This window comes from Hypanus sabinus, chromosome 5, assembly GCF_030144855.1.
Source record: "Hypanus sabinus isolate sHypSab1 chromosome 5, sHypSab1.hap1, whole genome shotgun sequence".
NCBI lineage: Eukaryota > Metazoa > Chordata > Chondrichthyes > Myliobatiformes > Dasyatidae > Hypanus > Hypanus sabinus.
The window spans coordinates 176,797,456-176,812,442 of record NC_082710.1 but is presented as its reverse complement, the minus strand read 5'-3'; the positions used below and the strand labels follow the sequence as shown (position 1 = coordinate 176,812,442).

General features: G+C 52.2%; 1 protein-coding gene across 2 annotated transcripts in view; it reads left to right on the top strand.

Annotated features, from left to right (window-relative positions):
- The window catches only part of LOC132394656 (butyrophilin subfamily 1 member A1-like), an 88,284-nt gene that overhangs the window by 53,189 nt on the left and 20,108 nt on the right, over positions 1-14,987 (top strand). For both annotated transcript variants that reach the window (XM_059971018.1, XM_059971017.1), the window contains 2 exons: positions 1,008-1,127; positions 4,501-4,533. In XM_059971018.1, coding sequence (XP_059827001.1) covers positions 1,008-1,127; positions 4,501-4,533 — 153 coding nt within the window. The remainder of the gene's footprint in view (positions 1-1,007; positions 1,128-4,500; positions 4,534-14,987) is intronic.

Sequence of the window (14,987 nt, the reverse complement as noted above, 5' to 3'; positions counted from 1 at the left end):
TTGTGCTATTTCCTGCAAAAATTATGTATAATTTATGTTTTCATTGTGAGTGCTACCTCTGTGACTATATAGCCTGTGATGTTGCTGTGTGTGTGTTGTTTTTGAGCTGGTGCTTACATGGACTTGTGCATGGAACATTAAAACTTTGAAGATACAATTTGTCAGGCACATGGACAAGGAAGGTTTAGAAGGATCTGGGCTAAACCCTGGCAAAAGGGACTAGTTTGGATGGGGCATGTTGTTCATCATGGACCAGTTGGGCTGATGGACCTGTTTCTGGGCTGTATATCTCTGCAATTAAACATCAGTGAGAGTGATGAAGTCTCAGAGCCTCCATTATAACAGTCCATTGCAGCCATTTCTGGTTCTTCCAGTAAACACCTATTGATGTGACAGGAGGAGGCTGCTCGGGCAGTTGTGGACTTTCCACCTCATGGAGTACGAAGAAGGTTCACCAGATTGATTCCTGGGATGGCAGGACTTTCATATGAAGAAAGACTGGATTGACTAGGCTTATACTCACTGGAATTTAGAAGATTGAGGGTGGGACCTTATTGAAACATTTACAATTCTGAAGGGATTGGATAGGCTGGATGCAGGAAGATTGTTTCCGATGTTGGGGAAGTCCAGAACGAGTGGTCACAGTTTAAAGATAAAGGGGAAGCCTTTTAGGACCGAGATGAGGAAAAACTTCTTCACACAGAGAGTGGTGAATCTGTGGAATTCTCTGCCACAGGAAACAGTTGAGGCCGGTTCATTGGCTATATTTAAGAGGAAGTTCGATATGGCCCTTGTGGCTAAAGGGATCGGGGGTATGGAGAGAAAGCAGGTACAGGGTTCTGAGTTGGATGATCAGCCATGATCATACTGAATGGCGGTGCAGGCTCGAAGGGCCGAAAGGCCTACTCCTGCACCTATTTTCTATGTTTCTATGTTTACCGAACTAATCCCGCTGGGGTGCATTGCAGATTTTTTCATTGTCTGATTCACTGATCTTTATTCTACAGACGATCTCTTCCCTGCTGTTCCTGAATGGGTCCTGCCACTGGTCATCACCATTTGTGTTGTAATTGCTGCTAACTCCACTGTGATTTATTGGAATGTGAAACAAAACAGACGCATAAAAGGTACGTTTCTGCAATATTGTGAAGTACTGGCCTAGAAATCCACTGGAATATCTCCCAGTTTCCCTCTAAAATTTCGATGAAAAGCCAGAGCATTTTCTGGAGAAATCATGTGAAATCCACATTTCCCAGCAGGGTCTGACATTCCAGCAGTGAATGTTTTCTTTGGAAAGAATATTTGTAGCCATAGAGATGGGAAGTAAGGAAGGAAACTGCCCGATGTTGCATCTCCTGTGTCTGCATGGTGACGTGCCCGGAGGATCAACTGGTCACTAATTCACCTGCTTCCGGTAACTTGGTTCCCGATGTTTAGGCTCCTCTGCAGTGGTGAGACTGGGCACAGTTTATACGATAACTTTGTTCAATAGCTCAAACCAAATTTTAAAATATGCATTTTCTTCACGTATCCGAACCCTGTGAGCTCCCCACTCACAGTGCCCTACAGTGGTCTAAAGAGGCTGATCAGGGGCTGAAGGACAGAGCTTCATCTTTTAAGCAGTGAAGCACAAAAAGTGCTGGTGGAACTCAGCATCTGTGGAAAGAAATAAACAGTCAACGTCTCAGACCAAGACCCTTGATTGGAAAGGAAGGGTGAAGAAGCCAGCGAGAACATGGGTGGAGGGGATGGAGTACAATCCAGAGGCTGGTAGGTGAAGGCAGCTGAAGGAAAAGAGTGGTGGATGAGGAAGAGAATTGAATTGTGAAGATGGGGGATGATAGATTTGAAAAGTAAAGTTTTGAAGCAGAAGGAATCTTTATTGGAGAGGAGAATGGATCAGGGGAGAGAGAGAAGGAGAAGGGACCTGATAGGCAGTGGAGCAGAAGTGGTAGGAGGGAATTCAGAATGGGGAATGGAAAAAGAGAAGAGGGAAAGCATCAGAGGGAGGTGATAGGCATGTTCGGAGAGAAGCACTGTAAGGATACCATACAGCCCTCATTGCTGAGGAAAAGCACCGTTCAATACTGGTTGGCAATTCCATTGTATCCTGGATAATGGACTACCTGACTGGCAGACCACAGTTTTTGTGGCTTCACAGCTGTGTGTCAGACATGACTAGAAGCAGCACTGGGGCCCCACAGGCAATGGTATTGGCTCCCTTGCTGTTTACCCTGTATACCCCAGGCTTTAAATACAACACAGTCATTTCATCTGTAGAAAATTATCTGACAACTTAGCAATAGTGTATAAAGAGAGGCTGGGAGGATGAATACAGGGCCTTGGTGGAGGATGTTTGTCATGGGTCTGGAGGACTGGAATTTGCAAATATCACTCCACTCTTTAAGAAGAGAGGAAGGCAAAAGAAAGGAAATTATAGGCCAGTTAGCCTAATCTCACTGGTTGCTAAACTGTTGGAGTCTATTATTAAGGATGAGGTTGTGGGGTACTTGGAGACTAATGATAAAATAAGTCAAAGTCAGCATGGTTTCTGTAACGGGAAATCTTGCCTGACCAATCTGTTGGAGTTCCTCGAGGAAGTACCAAGTAGTGTGGACAAAGGAGAGACAGTGGATGTGATTTACTTGGATTTTCAGAAGGCATTTGATAAGGTGCCAGACATGAGGCTGCTTAGCAAATAAAATCCTATGGATTTCACAGGAAAGATACTGGCATGGAGAGGAACTGGTGGAAGGCAGGAGGCAGTGAGTGGGAATAAAAGGGGCCTTTTCTGGTTGGCTACCAGTGACTAGTGGTATTCCTCAGGGGTCAGTTTTCTGTGGTGGAGATATCCAGAACTAGAGGGCACAACCTCAAAATTGAGGGGTGACCTTTTAGAACAGAGGTAAGGAGAATTTTTTTTTAGCCAGTGAGTAGTGGATCTGTGGAATGCTCAGCCACAGACTGTGGTGGAGGCCAAGTCAGTGAGTTTATTTCGGGCAGAAGTTGAACGTTTCCTGATCGGTCAGGGCATCAAAGGATATGGGGAGTGTCAGGTGCATGGGGTTGGGTGGGATCAGAGATCAGCAGTCCTGGATAGTGGAGCAGACTCAATGGGCTGAATGGCCTAACCTGCTCATCTGCCTTCAGGTCTTGGAATTTATCAAATGGTGCAAGCTGAATCACCTTCAGCTCAACATCAGGAAGGCAAAGGAGATGGTGATGGACTTTAGGAAGACATCCTGCACTGCTCCCTGTTACTATTGATGGTGAGAATGTGAATGAGGTGAGGACCAACAAGTACCTGGGGGTACACCTGGATGACAGCCTTGAATGGAGCACCAACACTGAAGCTGTGTACAAGGAGGATCAGAGTTTCCTCTACTTTCTGAGGAGACTGAGGTCCTTTGGAGTCTGCAGGCCTCTCTTTCTCATGTTCTACCAGTCTGTTGTCACCGATACAGTCTTCAATGCGGTGGTGTGCTGGAGCAATGGCATCAACACTGGAGATGCCAACAGGCTCAATAAACCGATTAGACAGGCTGGCTCTGTAAAAGGAGTCAAACTGTACACACTGGAGGCTGTTGTAGAACAAAGGACCCGACAGAAAATATGGGCAATGTTTCTCACCTTCTGCATGTCACCTAGACTGAACAGAGGATCATTTTTAGTAATAAACTAAGACAACTGCGCTTGTCTAAAAATCATAGATGAAGTCATTCTTACCCTCAGCCATTAGGATCGATAATGAGTCAATCTCTAGAGGGGAAGTGATGACCCCTCCTGTTAGACTGTTTAAGGTTACATTTTTTATTCTAATATCTGTAACTTCATTTGGCATCAATAAAGTATCTATCTATCTAGAAGGGGTCAGAGGGGAGTCAGAATGGGGAATAGAAAAATAGTGGAGGGAGGGCATCAGAGGGAGGTGATAGGCAGGTTAGGAGAAGAGAGGGGTTAAGGAGGGGGTCAGAATGGGAAATGGAAGAAGGGAGAAGTTGGGTGGGGGAGAAATTGATATTCATGCCATCAGGTTGGAAACTAATATCAGGTGTTGCTTCTCCAACACAAGAGTGGCCTCATTGTGCCAGGAGAAGAGGCTGAATATGTCGGAATGGGAATGGGGATCGGCATTAAAATGGTTGGTCACTGGGAAATCCTGCCTGATGCAGGTGGAGTGATGGTGCCAACAAGACAGTCCCCCAACCTACATCGGGTCTCACGAATGCAGAAGAGGTCACACTGTGAGCACCATATACAGCGGGTAGCTCACAGCATTTCAAATTCAACACTGAGTGTAACCACTTCAAACTGTGATCACTGTGTTCATGTTTTCCTACAGCAACTGTTGGTCATGGTTTTTGTGTTGTCATTTATCATCTCCATAGCTGCCTGACCCCCTGAGTGTTCCCCATTCTTTCAGTTCTCCAGCATCTGAAGCAAAATCATTGTCCTGAAAATTTGTTGTTGTTCTAATATACCACTGGTCTGTCTTTTCAGAGCTGGAACTTCAGAAATCCATCGTAGAATCTGGTAAGAGTTCAATATTGAAATATTCAGAAGCTACAAGAAATAGCCGTTTTATTTAATAAAAACATTTTCTTCTGTGAGGATGAATTATTTAAGTCTTTCATGACATTGCTCTGTTTAGAGATTTGTATATTAAGAATAATAAACGAATTCCCTGTATTTTACAACCAAGGCTCCTTAAAATAATCTTGATCAAATACAAGAGACTTCAGATTTGGAGTGAACAGTCTACTCTGGGAACAGTGGGTTAAACATAATCTATCGGTGGGAGTGATGGTTGGTGAGCAAAGGTCTTTCATATTTGGCGTAAAGCTGCATTAAGACTGGATGTTTTCAGTTTAAAGCCTTCATAAAGACTGATGCAGGATTTTGACCAACATTGTCAAAATTTCACTTCACCACCCCAGAGATGCTGCTCACTGATTTCCTCCACCCATTGTTTGTTGTGTGAATGAAATGCTCTGAGTGGAATTTTCCAAGCCCTTGTGCTTTGGGTGCTTCACACCAACCTCGAGAACATGCTGGCAAATTCCCAGAACTGGGTATGTATTTCTGCACTGAAGATCAATCACCACTCTGACACAGGCTGGAATATTACAAGGTCAGAAGTTGCTGATCCCAGCCCACACTCACCCTGTGTCTGCACCCGTGTTCTGCAGTCCGACAGTCCTGAAGGTCCGAATAATACCTCTCACACCCTCACCTCCCACACACACCCTCACCTCCCCTACTCCACTCAACTCCCCCTCCCCCTCACCTCCTGCACTCTTCCCTCACCTCCCACACTCCGACTCACCTCCCCAACTCCACCCTCACTTCCCCCACTCCCCCTCTCCTCTCACACTCTCCTTCACCTCCCACACCCCCCCTCACATCCCACACTCACCCTCAACTACCACACACCTCTCACCTCCCCCACTTCCCCCTCATCAAATCATCATAGGTTTGCTAAGGCTACTGGGGAGACTAAACTAGAATGGTTGGGGGTGGGAATCAATTTGAAGAGACTAGGGGAGAGGAGGTTAGTTCACAAATAGAGAAAGCTAGTAGACAGTGTGTGAGGGAGGATAGGCAGGTGATAGAGAAGGGGAGTGCTCAGACCGAAGATGTAGGGGAGAAGGAAGAAAGAGATTATAAAGTTGATCACATCGTTAGGGATGAACAGAGAGGAAGAGGTGGAGAGTTTCTTAAATGCATTTATTTTAATGCTAGGAGCATTGTAAGAAAGGTCGATGAGCTTAGAGCATGGATTGATACCTGGAAATATGATGTTGTAGCTATTAGTGAAACATGGTTGCAGGAGGGGTGTGATTGGCAACTAAATATTCCTGGATTTCATTGCTTCAGGTGTGATAGAATCGGAGGGACAAGAGGGGGAGGTGATGCATTGCTTGTCTGAGAAAATATTACAGCGGTGCTTCGGCAGGATAGATTAGAGGGCTTGTCTAGGGAGACTATTTGGGTGGAATTGAGGAATGGGAAAGGTGTAATAACACTTATAGGGGTGTATTATAGACCACCTAATGGGGAGCGAGAATTGGAGGAGCAAATTTGTAAGGAGATAGCAGATATTTGTAGAAAGCACAAGGTTGTGATTGTGGGAGATTTTAATTTTCCACACATAGACTGGGAAGCCCAATCTGTAAAAGGGATGGATGGTTTGGAGTTTGTAAAATGTCTGCAGGATAGTTCTTTGCAGCAATACATAGAGGTACTGACGAGAGAAGGGGCAGTGTTGGATCTCCTGTTAGGGAATGAGATAGGTCAGGTGACAGACGTATGTGTTGGGGAGCACTTCAGGTCCAGTGATCACAATACCATTAGTTTCAGTATAATTATGGAGAAGGATAGGACTGGACCCGGGGTTGAGATTTTTGATTGGAGAAAGGCTAACTTTGAGGAGATGCAAAAGGACTTACAGACAGACAGACAGACATACTTTATTGACCCCGAGGGAAATTGGGTTTCGTTACAGCCGCACCACCAAGAATAGTGAGGAAGTATTGCAATATAAAACCATAAATAATTGGGACAATTTGTTTTATGGGAAGGATGTAATGGAGAAATGGAGGTCATTTAAAGGTGAAATTTTGAGGGTACTGAATCTTTATGTTCCTGTTAGGTTGAAAGGAAAGGTTAAAAGTTTGAGAGCTCCATGGTAGCAGAGGCTCTGACAGAAATATTTCAAATGTCATTAGAAACGGGGCTGGCGCTGGAGGATTGGCGTTTTGCTCATGCGGTTCCATTGTTTAAAAAGGGTTCCAAGAGTAAAACTAGCAATTATAGGCCTGTCAGTTTGACGTCAGTGGTGGGTAAATTAATGGAAAGTATTCTTAGAGATGATATATTTAATTATCTGGATAGACAGGGTCTGATTAGGAACAGTCAGCATGGATTTGTGCGTGGAAGTTCATGTTTGACAAATCATTGAATTTTTTTGAAGAGGTTACGAGGAAAGTTGACGAGGGTAAAGCAGTGGATGTTGTCTATATGGACTTCAGTAAGGCCTTTGACAAGGTTCCGCACGTAAGGTTAGTTAGGAAGGTTCAGTCATTAGATATTAATATTGAAGTAGTAAAATGGATTCAACAGTGGCTGGATGGGAGATGCCAGAGAGTAGTGGTGGATAACTGTTTGTCAGGTTGGAGGCCGGTGACTAGTGGTGTGCCTCAGGGACCTGTACTGGGTCCAATGTTGTTTGTCATATTCTTTAATGATCTGGATGAAGGGGTGGTAAATTGGATTAGAAAGTATGCAGATGATACTAAGGTAGGTGCGTTGTGGATAATGAAATAGGTTTTCAAAGCTTGCAGAGAGATTTAGGCCAGTAAGAAGAATGGGCTGAATGATGGCAGATGGAGTTTAATGCTGATAAGTGTGAGGTGCTACATTTTGGTAGGAATAATCCAAATAGGACGTACATGGTAAATGGTAGGGCATTGAAGAATGCAGTCGAACAGAGTGATCTAGGAATAATGATGCATAGTTCCCTGAAGGTGAAATCTCATGTGGATAGGGTGGTGAAGAAAGCTTTTGGTATGCTGGCCTTTATAAATCAGAGCATTGAGTCTAGGAGTTGGGATGTAATGTTAAAATTGTACAAGGCATTGGTAAGGCCAGATTTGGAGTATTGTGTACAGTTCTGGTCACAAAATTATATGAAAGATAATTTAGAGAGAACAAAATAGAGAGAGTACAGAGAAGATTTACTAGAATGTTACCTGGGTTTCAGCACCTAAGTTACAGGGAAAGGTTGAACAAGTTAGGTCTTTATTCTTTGGAGCGTAGAATGTTGAGGGGGGACTTAATAGAGGTATTTAAAATTATGAGGGGGATAGATAGAGTTGACGTGGATAGGCTTTTTCCATTGAGAGTAGGGGAGATTCAAACAAAAGGGCATGATTTGAGAGTTAGGGGGCAAAAGTTTAAGGGTAACACGAGGGGGTATTTCTTTACTCAGAGTGGTAGCCTTGTGGAATGAGCTTCCAGCAGAAGTGGTAGAGGCAGGTTCGGTATTGTCATTTAAAGTAAAATTGGATAGGTATATGGACAGGAAAGGAATGGAGGGTTATGTGCTGAGTGTGGACCAGTGGGACTAGGTGAGTGTAAGCGTTGGCACGGACTAGAATGGCTGAGATGGCCTGTTTCCGTGCTGTAATTGTTATATCTCACTACTCTCCCCTCATCTCTCCACTCACCCCTCACCTCCCCAACTCAGCTCCCCCACTCCCCCTCACATCCCTCACTCCCCCTCACATCCCCACTCTCTCCTCACCTCACACACATCCCCCTCAACTATGCCACACCCCCTGACCGCCTCACCTCCCCACTCCGCCTCACCTCCCATGCTCCCACACCTCCCACACTCCCTCACTTCCCTCACTCCCCATCCCACACTCCACCCTCACGTCCGCAACTCCCCCTCACCTCCGCCTCCCCTCACATCCCGCACTCCTACCTCAACTCAGCCACTCCCCGCTCAGCTCCCACACTCCCTCTCAACTCCCCCACTACCCCCTCACATCCCCCACTCCCCCTCACACTCCACACTCCCTCCTCACCTCCCCCACTCACCCTTCATCCCTTACACACCACTTCACCTCCAACACTCCCCCCACACCTCCCATATTCCCCCCTCACCTCGCATACTCTGCTATCACACCCCACACTCCCACTCACCGCCAACACCCACCCCCACACTCCCACTCACCGCCAACACCCACCCCCATACTCCCACTCACCGCCAACACCCACCCCCATACTCCCACTCACCGCCAACACCCACCCCTCACCCCCACACTCCCCTTAACCTCACCTGCTTATCCTCACCTCCTACATTCCCCCCTCAACCACATTTCCCCCTCACCTCCACACACCCCTCACCTTCCACACCCCTACCTCACTTCCCACACTCCTCCCTTACCTCCCACACTCCTCCCTCACCTCCACACACTTCCTCAAATCCCCCACTCCCCCTTACCTCGACACTCCACCCCTCAACTCCCATACTCCCCCCTCACTTAGCACACTCCCCTCTCACATCCTTCACTCCTCCCTCACCTCTCTCACTCCTCCCTCATGTCCAGCACTCCGACCTCACCTCCTACACTCCCCCACCCCAACTCACCCCTCAACCCCCACAATCCCCCTCACCTACACTGCTCCCATTCACCTCCGACACTTCCCCGCACCTCCCACACTCCCCATCACATCCCGCACTCCCCTTCACCTCCCACACTCACCCTCAACTGCCACACTCACCCCTCACCTCCCTCATTCCCCCAAACCTCCCCTCTCCCCCTCCCCTCCCACAATTCCCGCTCACCCCTCACCTCTGCAACTCACCCCCCAACCCCCACTCTCCCCCTCACCTCCCCGCTCCACCTCACCTCCAACGCTTCCATTCACCGCCCACACTCCCCATGTCCCACACTCACCCTGCACCTGCACACACCCACTCAACTCCCCCCTCCCCCCTCATCTTGACACTCCCCCACTCCCCCTCACCTCCCATACTCCCCCTTCACCTCCCCTACTCCACCCTCATCTCCCCCACTCGACCCTCACTTACCCCTCTCCCCCTCTACTCCCACACTCCCTTCCAAACCTCCCCTACCCCCTCACATCCCACACACCCCCTCAACCTCCCACACTCACCCTCATCTCCCCACCCCTCCCTCATCTCCCACACCCCTCCCTCACCTCCCACACTCACTCATCACCTCCACACACCCCATTAACTCCCCCACTGCACCCCCAGCTCGACACTTCACCCCTCTCCTCCCATACTCCCCCTTCACCGAGCACATTACTCCCTCAACTCCGGTCATCCTCCCTCACCTCCGGCACACCCCCTCACCTCCCAAGCTCCCGCTCACATCCCCCACTCTCCCTCACCTCCCACAGTCACCCCTCAACACCCCCACTCAGCCACACCTCAACACTCCACCCCTCACTTCTCATACTCTGCCCTCACCTAGCACACACCTCCCTCACTTCCGGCACTCTCCCTCTCCTCCCCTTTCCCTCTCTCCCCTACTCCCCCTCATCTCCCACACTCCCCCTAACATCCCACACTCCCCGTCACCTTCCCCACTCCTCCCTCACCTGCCACACTCCTCCTCACCTGCCACACACCCCCTCACATCCCACACTCACCCCTCAACTCCCCCACTCCCCCTCATCTCGACACTCCACCCCTCATCTCCCATGCTCCCCGTTCACCTAGCACACTCCTCCCTCACCTCCGGCACTCCCCCTCACTTCCCAACTCTCCCTCACCTCCACTTTCCCTCTCTTCCCTATGCCCCCTCACCTCCTCCACTCCTCCCTCACCTGTCACACTCGCCCTCACCTCCCACACTCCCCCTCACAACTCACATTAACCCCCACCACCCACTCTGAACCTCAACTACCACACTCTTCCTCAACTCGACACTACCCCTCAACTCCCACACTCCCCCTCACGTCCCACGCTCCCTATAACTTACCTACTCAACCCTCACCTCCCACACTCCCTCATACCTCCCCCACTCACCCCTCATCTCCCTCACTCCCACTTACCTCCCCTCCCTCACCTGCCACACTCCCCCTCACATCCCACACTCCCTCTCACCTCCCAAACTCCCCCTCACATGCCACACTCCCCCTCACCTCCCACATTACCCCACTACCCACACTGCCCCTCACCTCCCACACTCCCCCTCACATCCCCAACTCCCTCTCACCTTAACCACTCACCCCTCAAATTCCACCTCCCACCGTTCCCCTCACATACCCTTCCCTCACCCCATACTCGCCGCACACCTCCCACACTCCCCCTCACCTTCCACACACACCACTCACCTCCACACTGCCCCTCATTTCAACACTCCACCCCTCACCTCCCATATGCCCCTCTCAGCTAGGACGTTCCCCTCTCACCACCCTCAACTCAGGCACTTCCCCCACCTCCAGCACTCCCCCTCACCTCACACACCATCACATCCCACACTGCCCCTCACCTCCCACACACCCTCAAATACCACACCCCTCCCTCAGCTCCCACACCCACCACTCACCTCCCACACTCACCCTTCAACTCCCTCACTCTTCCTTTCCTCCCATCTGCCCCTCTCCTGCCACACTCCCCCTCAACTCCCAAACTTCCCCTCAACTCCCAAACTTCCCCTCAACTCCCAAACTTCCCCTCCACTCCCAAACTTCCCCTCACCTCCCACACTCCCCCTCACCTCCACCACACCCCCTCACCTTACACACTAATCACTCACCTCAACACAGACCCTCAACTCCCCCATTCCCCCTCATCTCGACAATCCACCCCTCACCTCCCATACTCCCCTTCACCTAGCACACTCTGTTCTCATCTCCCTCACTCCCCCTCATCTCCCATACTCCCCCTCGCCTCCCACACTCCCCCCTCACCTCCCACACTCCTCCCTCACCTCCAGCACTCCCCCTCACCTCCCACACTCTTCCTCACCTCGACACTCCCCCCTCACCTCCCACACTCACCCTGAACTACCACACTCCTCCTACACTCCCCTCTCACCTTCCACACACACCCCCTCCACTCCCCCTCATCTCAACACTCCACCTCTCAGCTCCCATAATCCCCCTTCACCTAGCACACTCCTCCCTCACCTCCAGCACTCTCCCTCTCCTCTGGCACTCACCCCTCAACCCCCACACTCCACCTCACCTCCCTACTCACCCTCAAGTACCACACCCCTCCCTCAGCTCCCAAACCCACCCCTCACCTCCCACACTTACCCCTCAACTCCCTCACTCACCCCTCACTGCCCTCAATCCCCCTTACCTCCCCTCTCCCCCTCACCTTGCACAATCCCTGCTCACCTCCCACATTACCACTCACCTCCCCCCACTCCTCCCTCACCTGCGACACTCCCCCATCACCTCCCAAACTCCCCATCACCTCCCACACTCCCCCTCACATCCCGTACGCCCCTCTCACCTAGCACATTCCCCTCTCACCTCCGGCACTCCCCTCAACTCTGGCACTCTGCCCTCACCTCCCACATTCCAACTCACCTCCCCAACTCACCCCGCAACCCCGACACTCCCCCTCACCTCCCACACTCCACCCCACCTTCCACACACACCCCTCACCTCCATACACCCCCTCAACACCACTCCCCCTCATCTCGACACTCAACCCCTCTCCCCCCCGCCTCCCCCTTCACCTAGCACACTTCTCCCTCTGACCGGCATTCCCCCTCACCTCCCACACTCTTCCTCACCTCGACACTCCCCCCTCACCTCCTACACTCACCCTGAACTACCACACTCCTCCTACACACCCCTCTCACCTTCCACGCACCCCCTCCACTCCCCCTCATCTCGACACTCCACCTCTCACCTCCCATAATCCCCCTTCACCTAGCACACTCCTCCCTCACCTCCAGCACTCTCCCTCACCTCCAGCACTCCGCCTTCACCTCCCACACTCCCCCTCACCTCCCCAACTCACCCCTCAACCCCCACACTCTCCCTCACCTCCCCAACTCACCCCTCAACCCCCACACTCCACCTCACCTCCCTACTCACCCTCAAATACCACACCCCTCCCTCAGCTCCCAAACCCACCCCTCACCTCCCACACTCCACCCCACCTTCCACACACACCCCGCACCTCCATACACCCCCTCAACACCACTCCCCCTCATCTCAACACTCAACCCCTCTCCCCCCAGACTCCCCCTTCACCTAGCACAATCCTCCCTCTCCACCGGCATTCCCCCTCACCTCCCGCACTCTCCCTCACCTCCCCTTTCCCTCTCTCTACTCCCTCTCAACTCCCATACACCCTCTCACCCCCACACTCCTCTCTCACCGCCCACAGTCCCCATCACCTTGCACCCAACCCCCTCACCTCCCCCATTCCCACCTCATCTCCACCCACTCCAGCCTCACCTCCAGCACTCCCGCTCAAATTCCCGACTCTCCCTCACCACCCCCAATCTCCCTCACATCCAGCACTCCACCTACCACACTCCCCTCACTTCCCTCACTCCCCCTCACATCCCACACTCACCCCTCACATCCCCCACTCCCCATTCACCTCCCCCACTCAACACTCATCTCATACACTCACCCTCTCCTCCCCAAATCACTCCTCAAACCCCACCCTACTCCTCAATTCCCCCACTCCCCCTCACCTCCCCCATTTCCACCTCATCTCCCACCACTCCACCCTCACCTCCAGCACCCCCTCACCTCGCACACACTTCATCACATCCCACACTGCCCCTCACCTCCCACACACCCTCAAATACCACACCCCTCCCTCAGCTCCCACACCCACCACTCATCTCCCACACTCACCCTTCAACTCCCTCACTCTTCCTTTCCTCCCCTCTGCCCCTCTCCTGCCACACTCCCCCTCACTTCCCAAACTTCCCCTCACCTCCCACACTCCCCCTCACCTCCCACACTTCCCCTCACCTCTCACACTCCCCCTCTCCTGCCAAACTCTCCCCTCAACTCGACACTCTCCCCTCACCTCCCACACTCACCCTCAACAACCACACTCCTCCCTCACCTCCCACACTCCCCCTTCACCTTCCACACACACACTCCTCACCTCCACACACCCCCCTCAACTCCCCCACTCCCACTCATCTCGACACGCCACCTCTCACCTCCCATACTCCCCCTTCACCTAGCACACTCCTCCCTCACCTCCGGCACTCCGCCTTCACCTCCCCAACCCACCCGTCAACCCCCACACTCCTCCTCACCTCCCCGCTCCCCCTCACCTCCCATACTGCCCAGCACATCCCACACTCCTCCTCAACACCCCACTCCCCCTCATCTCAACACTCCACCCGTCACCTCCCATACCCTTCTTCACCTAGCACACTCCTCCCTCACCTCCGGCACTCCACCTTCACCTCCCCAACCCACCCTTCAACTCCCACACCCCTCTTCACCTCCCCCGCTCCCCCTCACCTCCCACACTGCCCCCTCCCATATTCCGCCTCCCCACCCCACTCCTCCCTCACCTCCCACACCTCCCTCACTTCCCACACTCCCCCTCACCTCCCACAGTCACCCTCAAATACCACAACCCTCCTTCAGTTCCCACACCCACCCCTCATCTCCCTCAATCACCCTTCACCTCCCTCACTCCCCATTCCCTCCCCTCTCCCTCACTACTCGAACAATCCCCGCTCACCTCCCACACTCCCCCTCACATCGCACACTCCCTCTCACCTCCCACACTCTCCCCTCAACTCCCACACTCCCCCTCACCTCCCACACTCTCCCCTCAACTCCCACACTCCCTCCTCACCTTCCACACACACACCACTCACATCCACACCCCCCTCAACTCCCCCACTCCTCATCTCGACATGCCACTTCTCACCTCCCATACTCCCCCTTCACCTAGCACACTCCTCCCTCACCTCCGGCACTCCGCCTTCACCTCCCCAACTCACCCGTCAACCCCCACACTCCTCCTCACCTCCCCGCTCCCCCTCACCTCCCACGCTGCCCCCTCCCATACTCCGCCTCCCCATCCCAGTCCTCCCTCACATCCCCCACTCCTCCCTCACCTCCCACACTCCCCCTCACCTCCCACACTCACCCTTCCCTCCCCTCTCCCTCACTACTCACACAATCCCCGCTCACCTCCCAAAGTCACCCTCACATTGCACACTCCCCCTCACCTCCCACACCCCCTCTCCTGCCACACTCCTCCCTACCTCCCAAACTCCCCCTCACCTCCCACACTCACCCCTCACCTCGACACTCCCCAAATCTACCTCACCTCCCCTCTCCTCCCACGCTCCTCCTCACCTCCTCCCTCACCTTTCACTCTACCCCTCACCCCCCATACTCCTCCCTCACCTAGCATACTCCCCTCTCACCTCTGGCACTCTGCCCTCACCTCCCACTCCCCCTTCTATACTCCCACCTCACCTCCGACACTC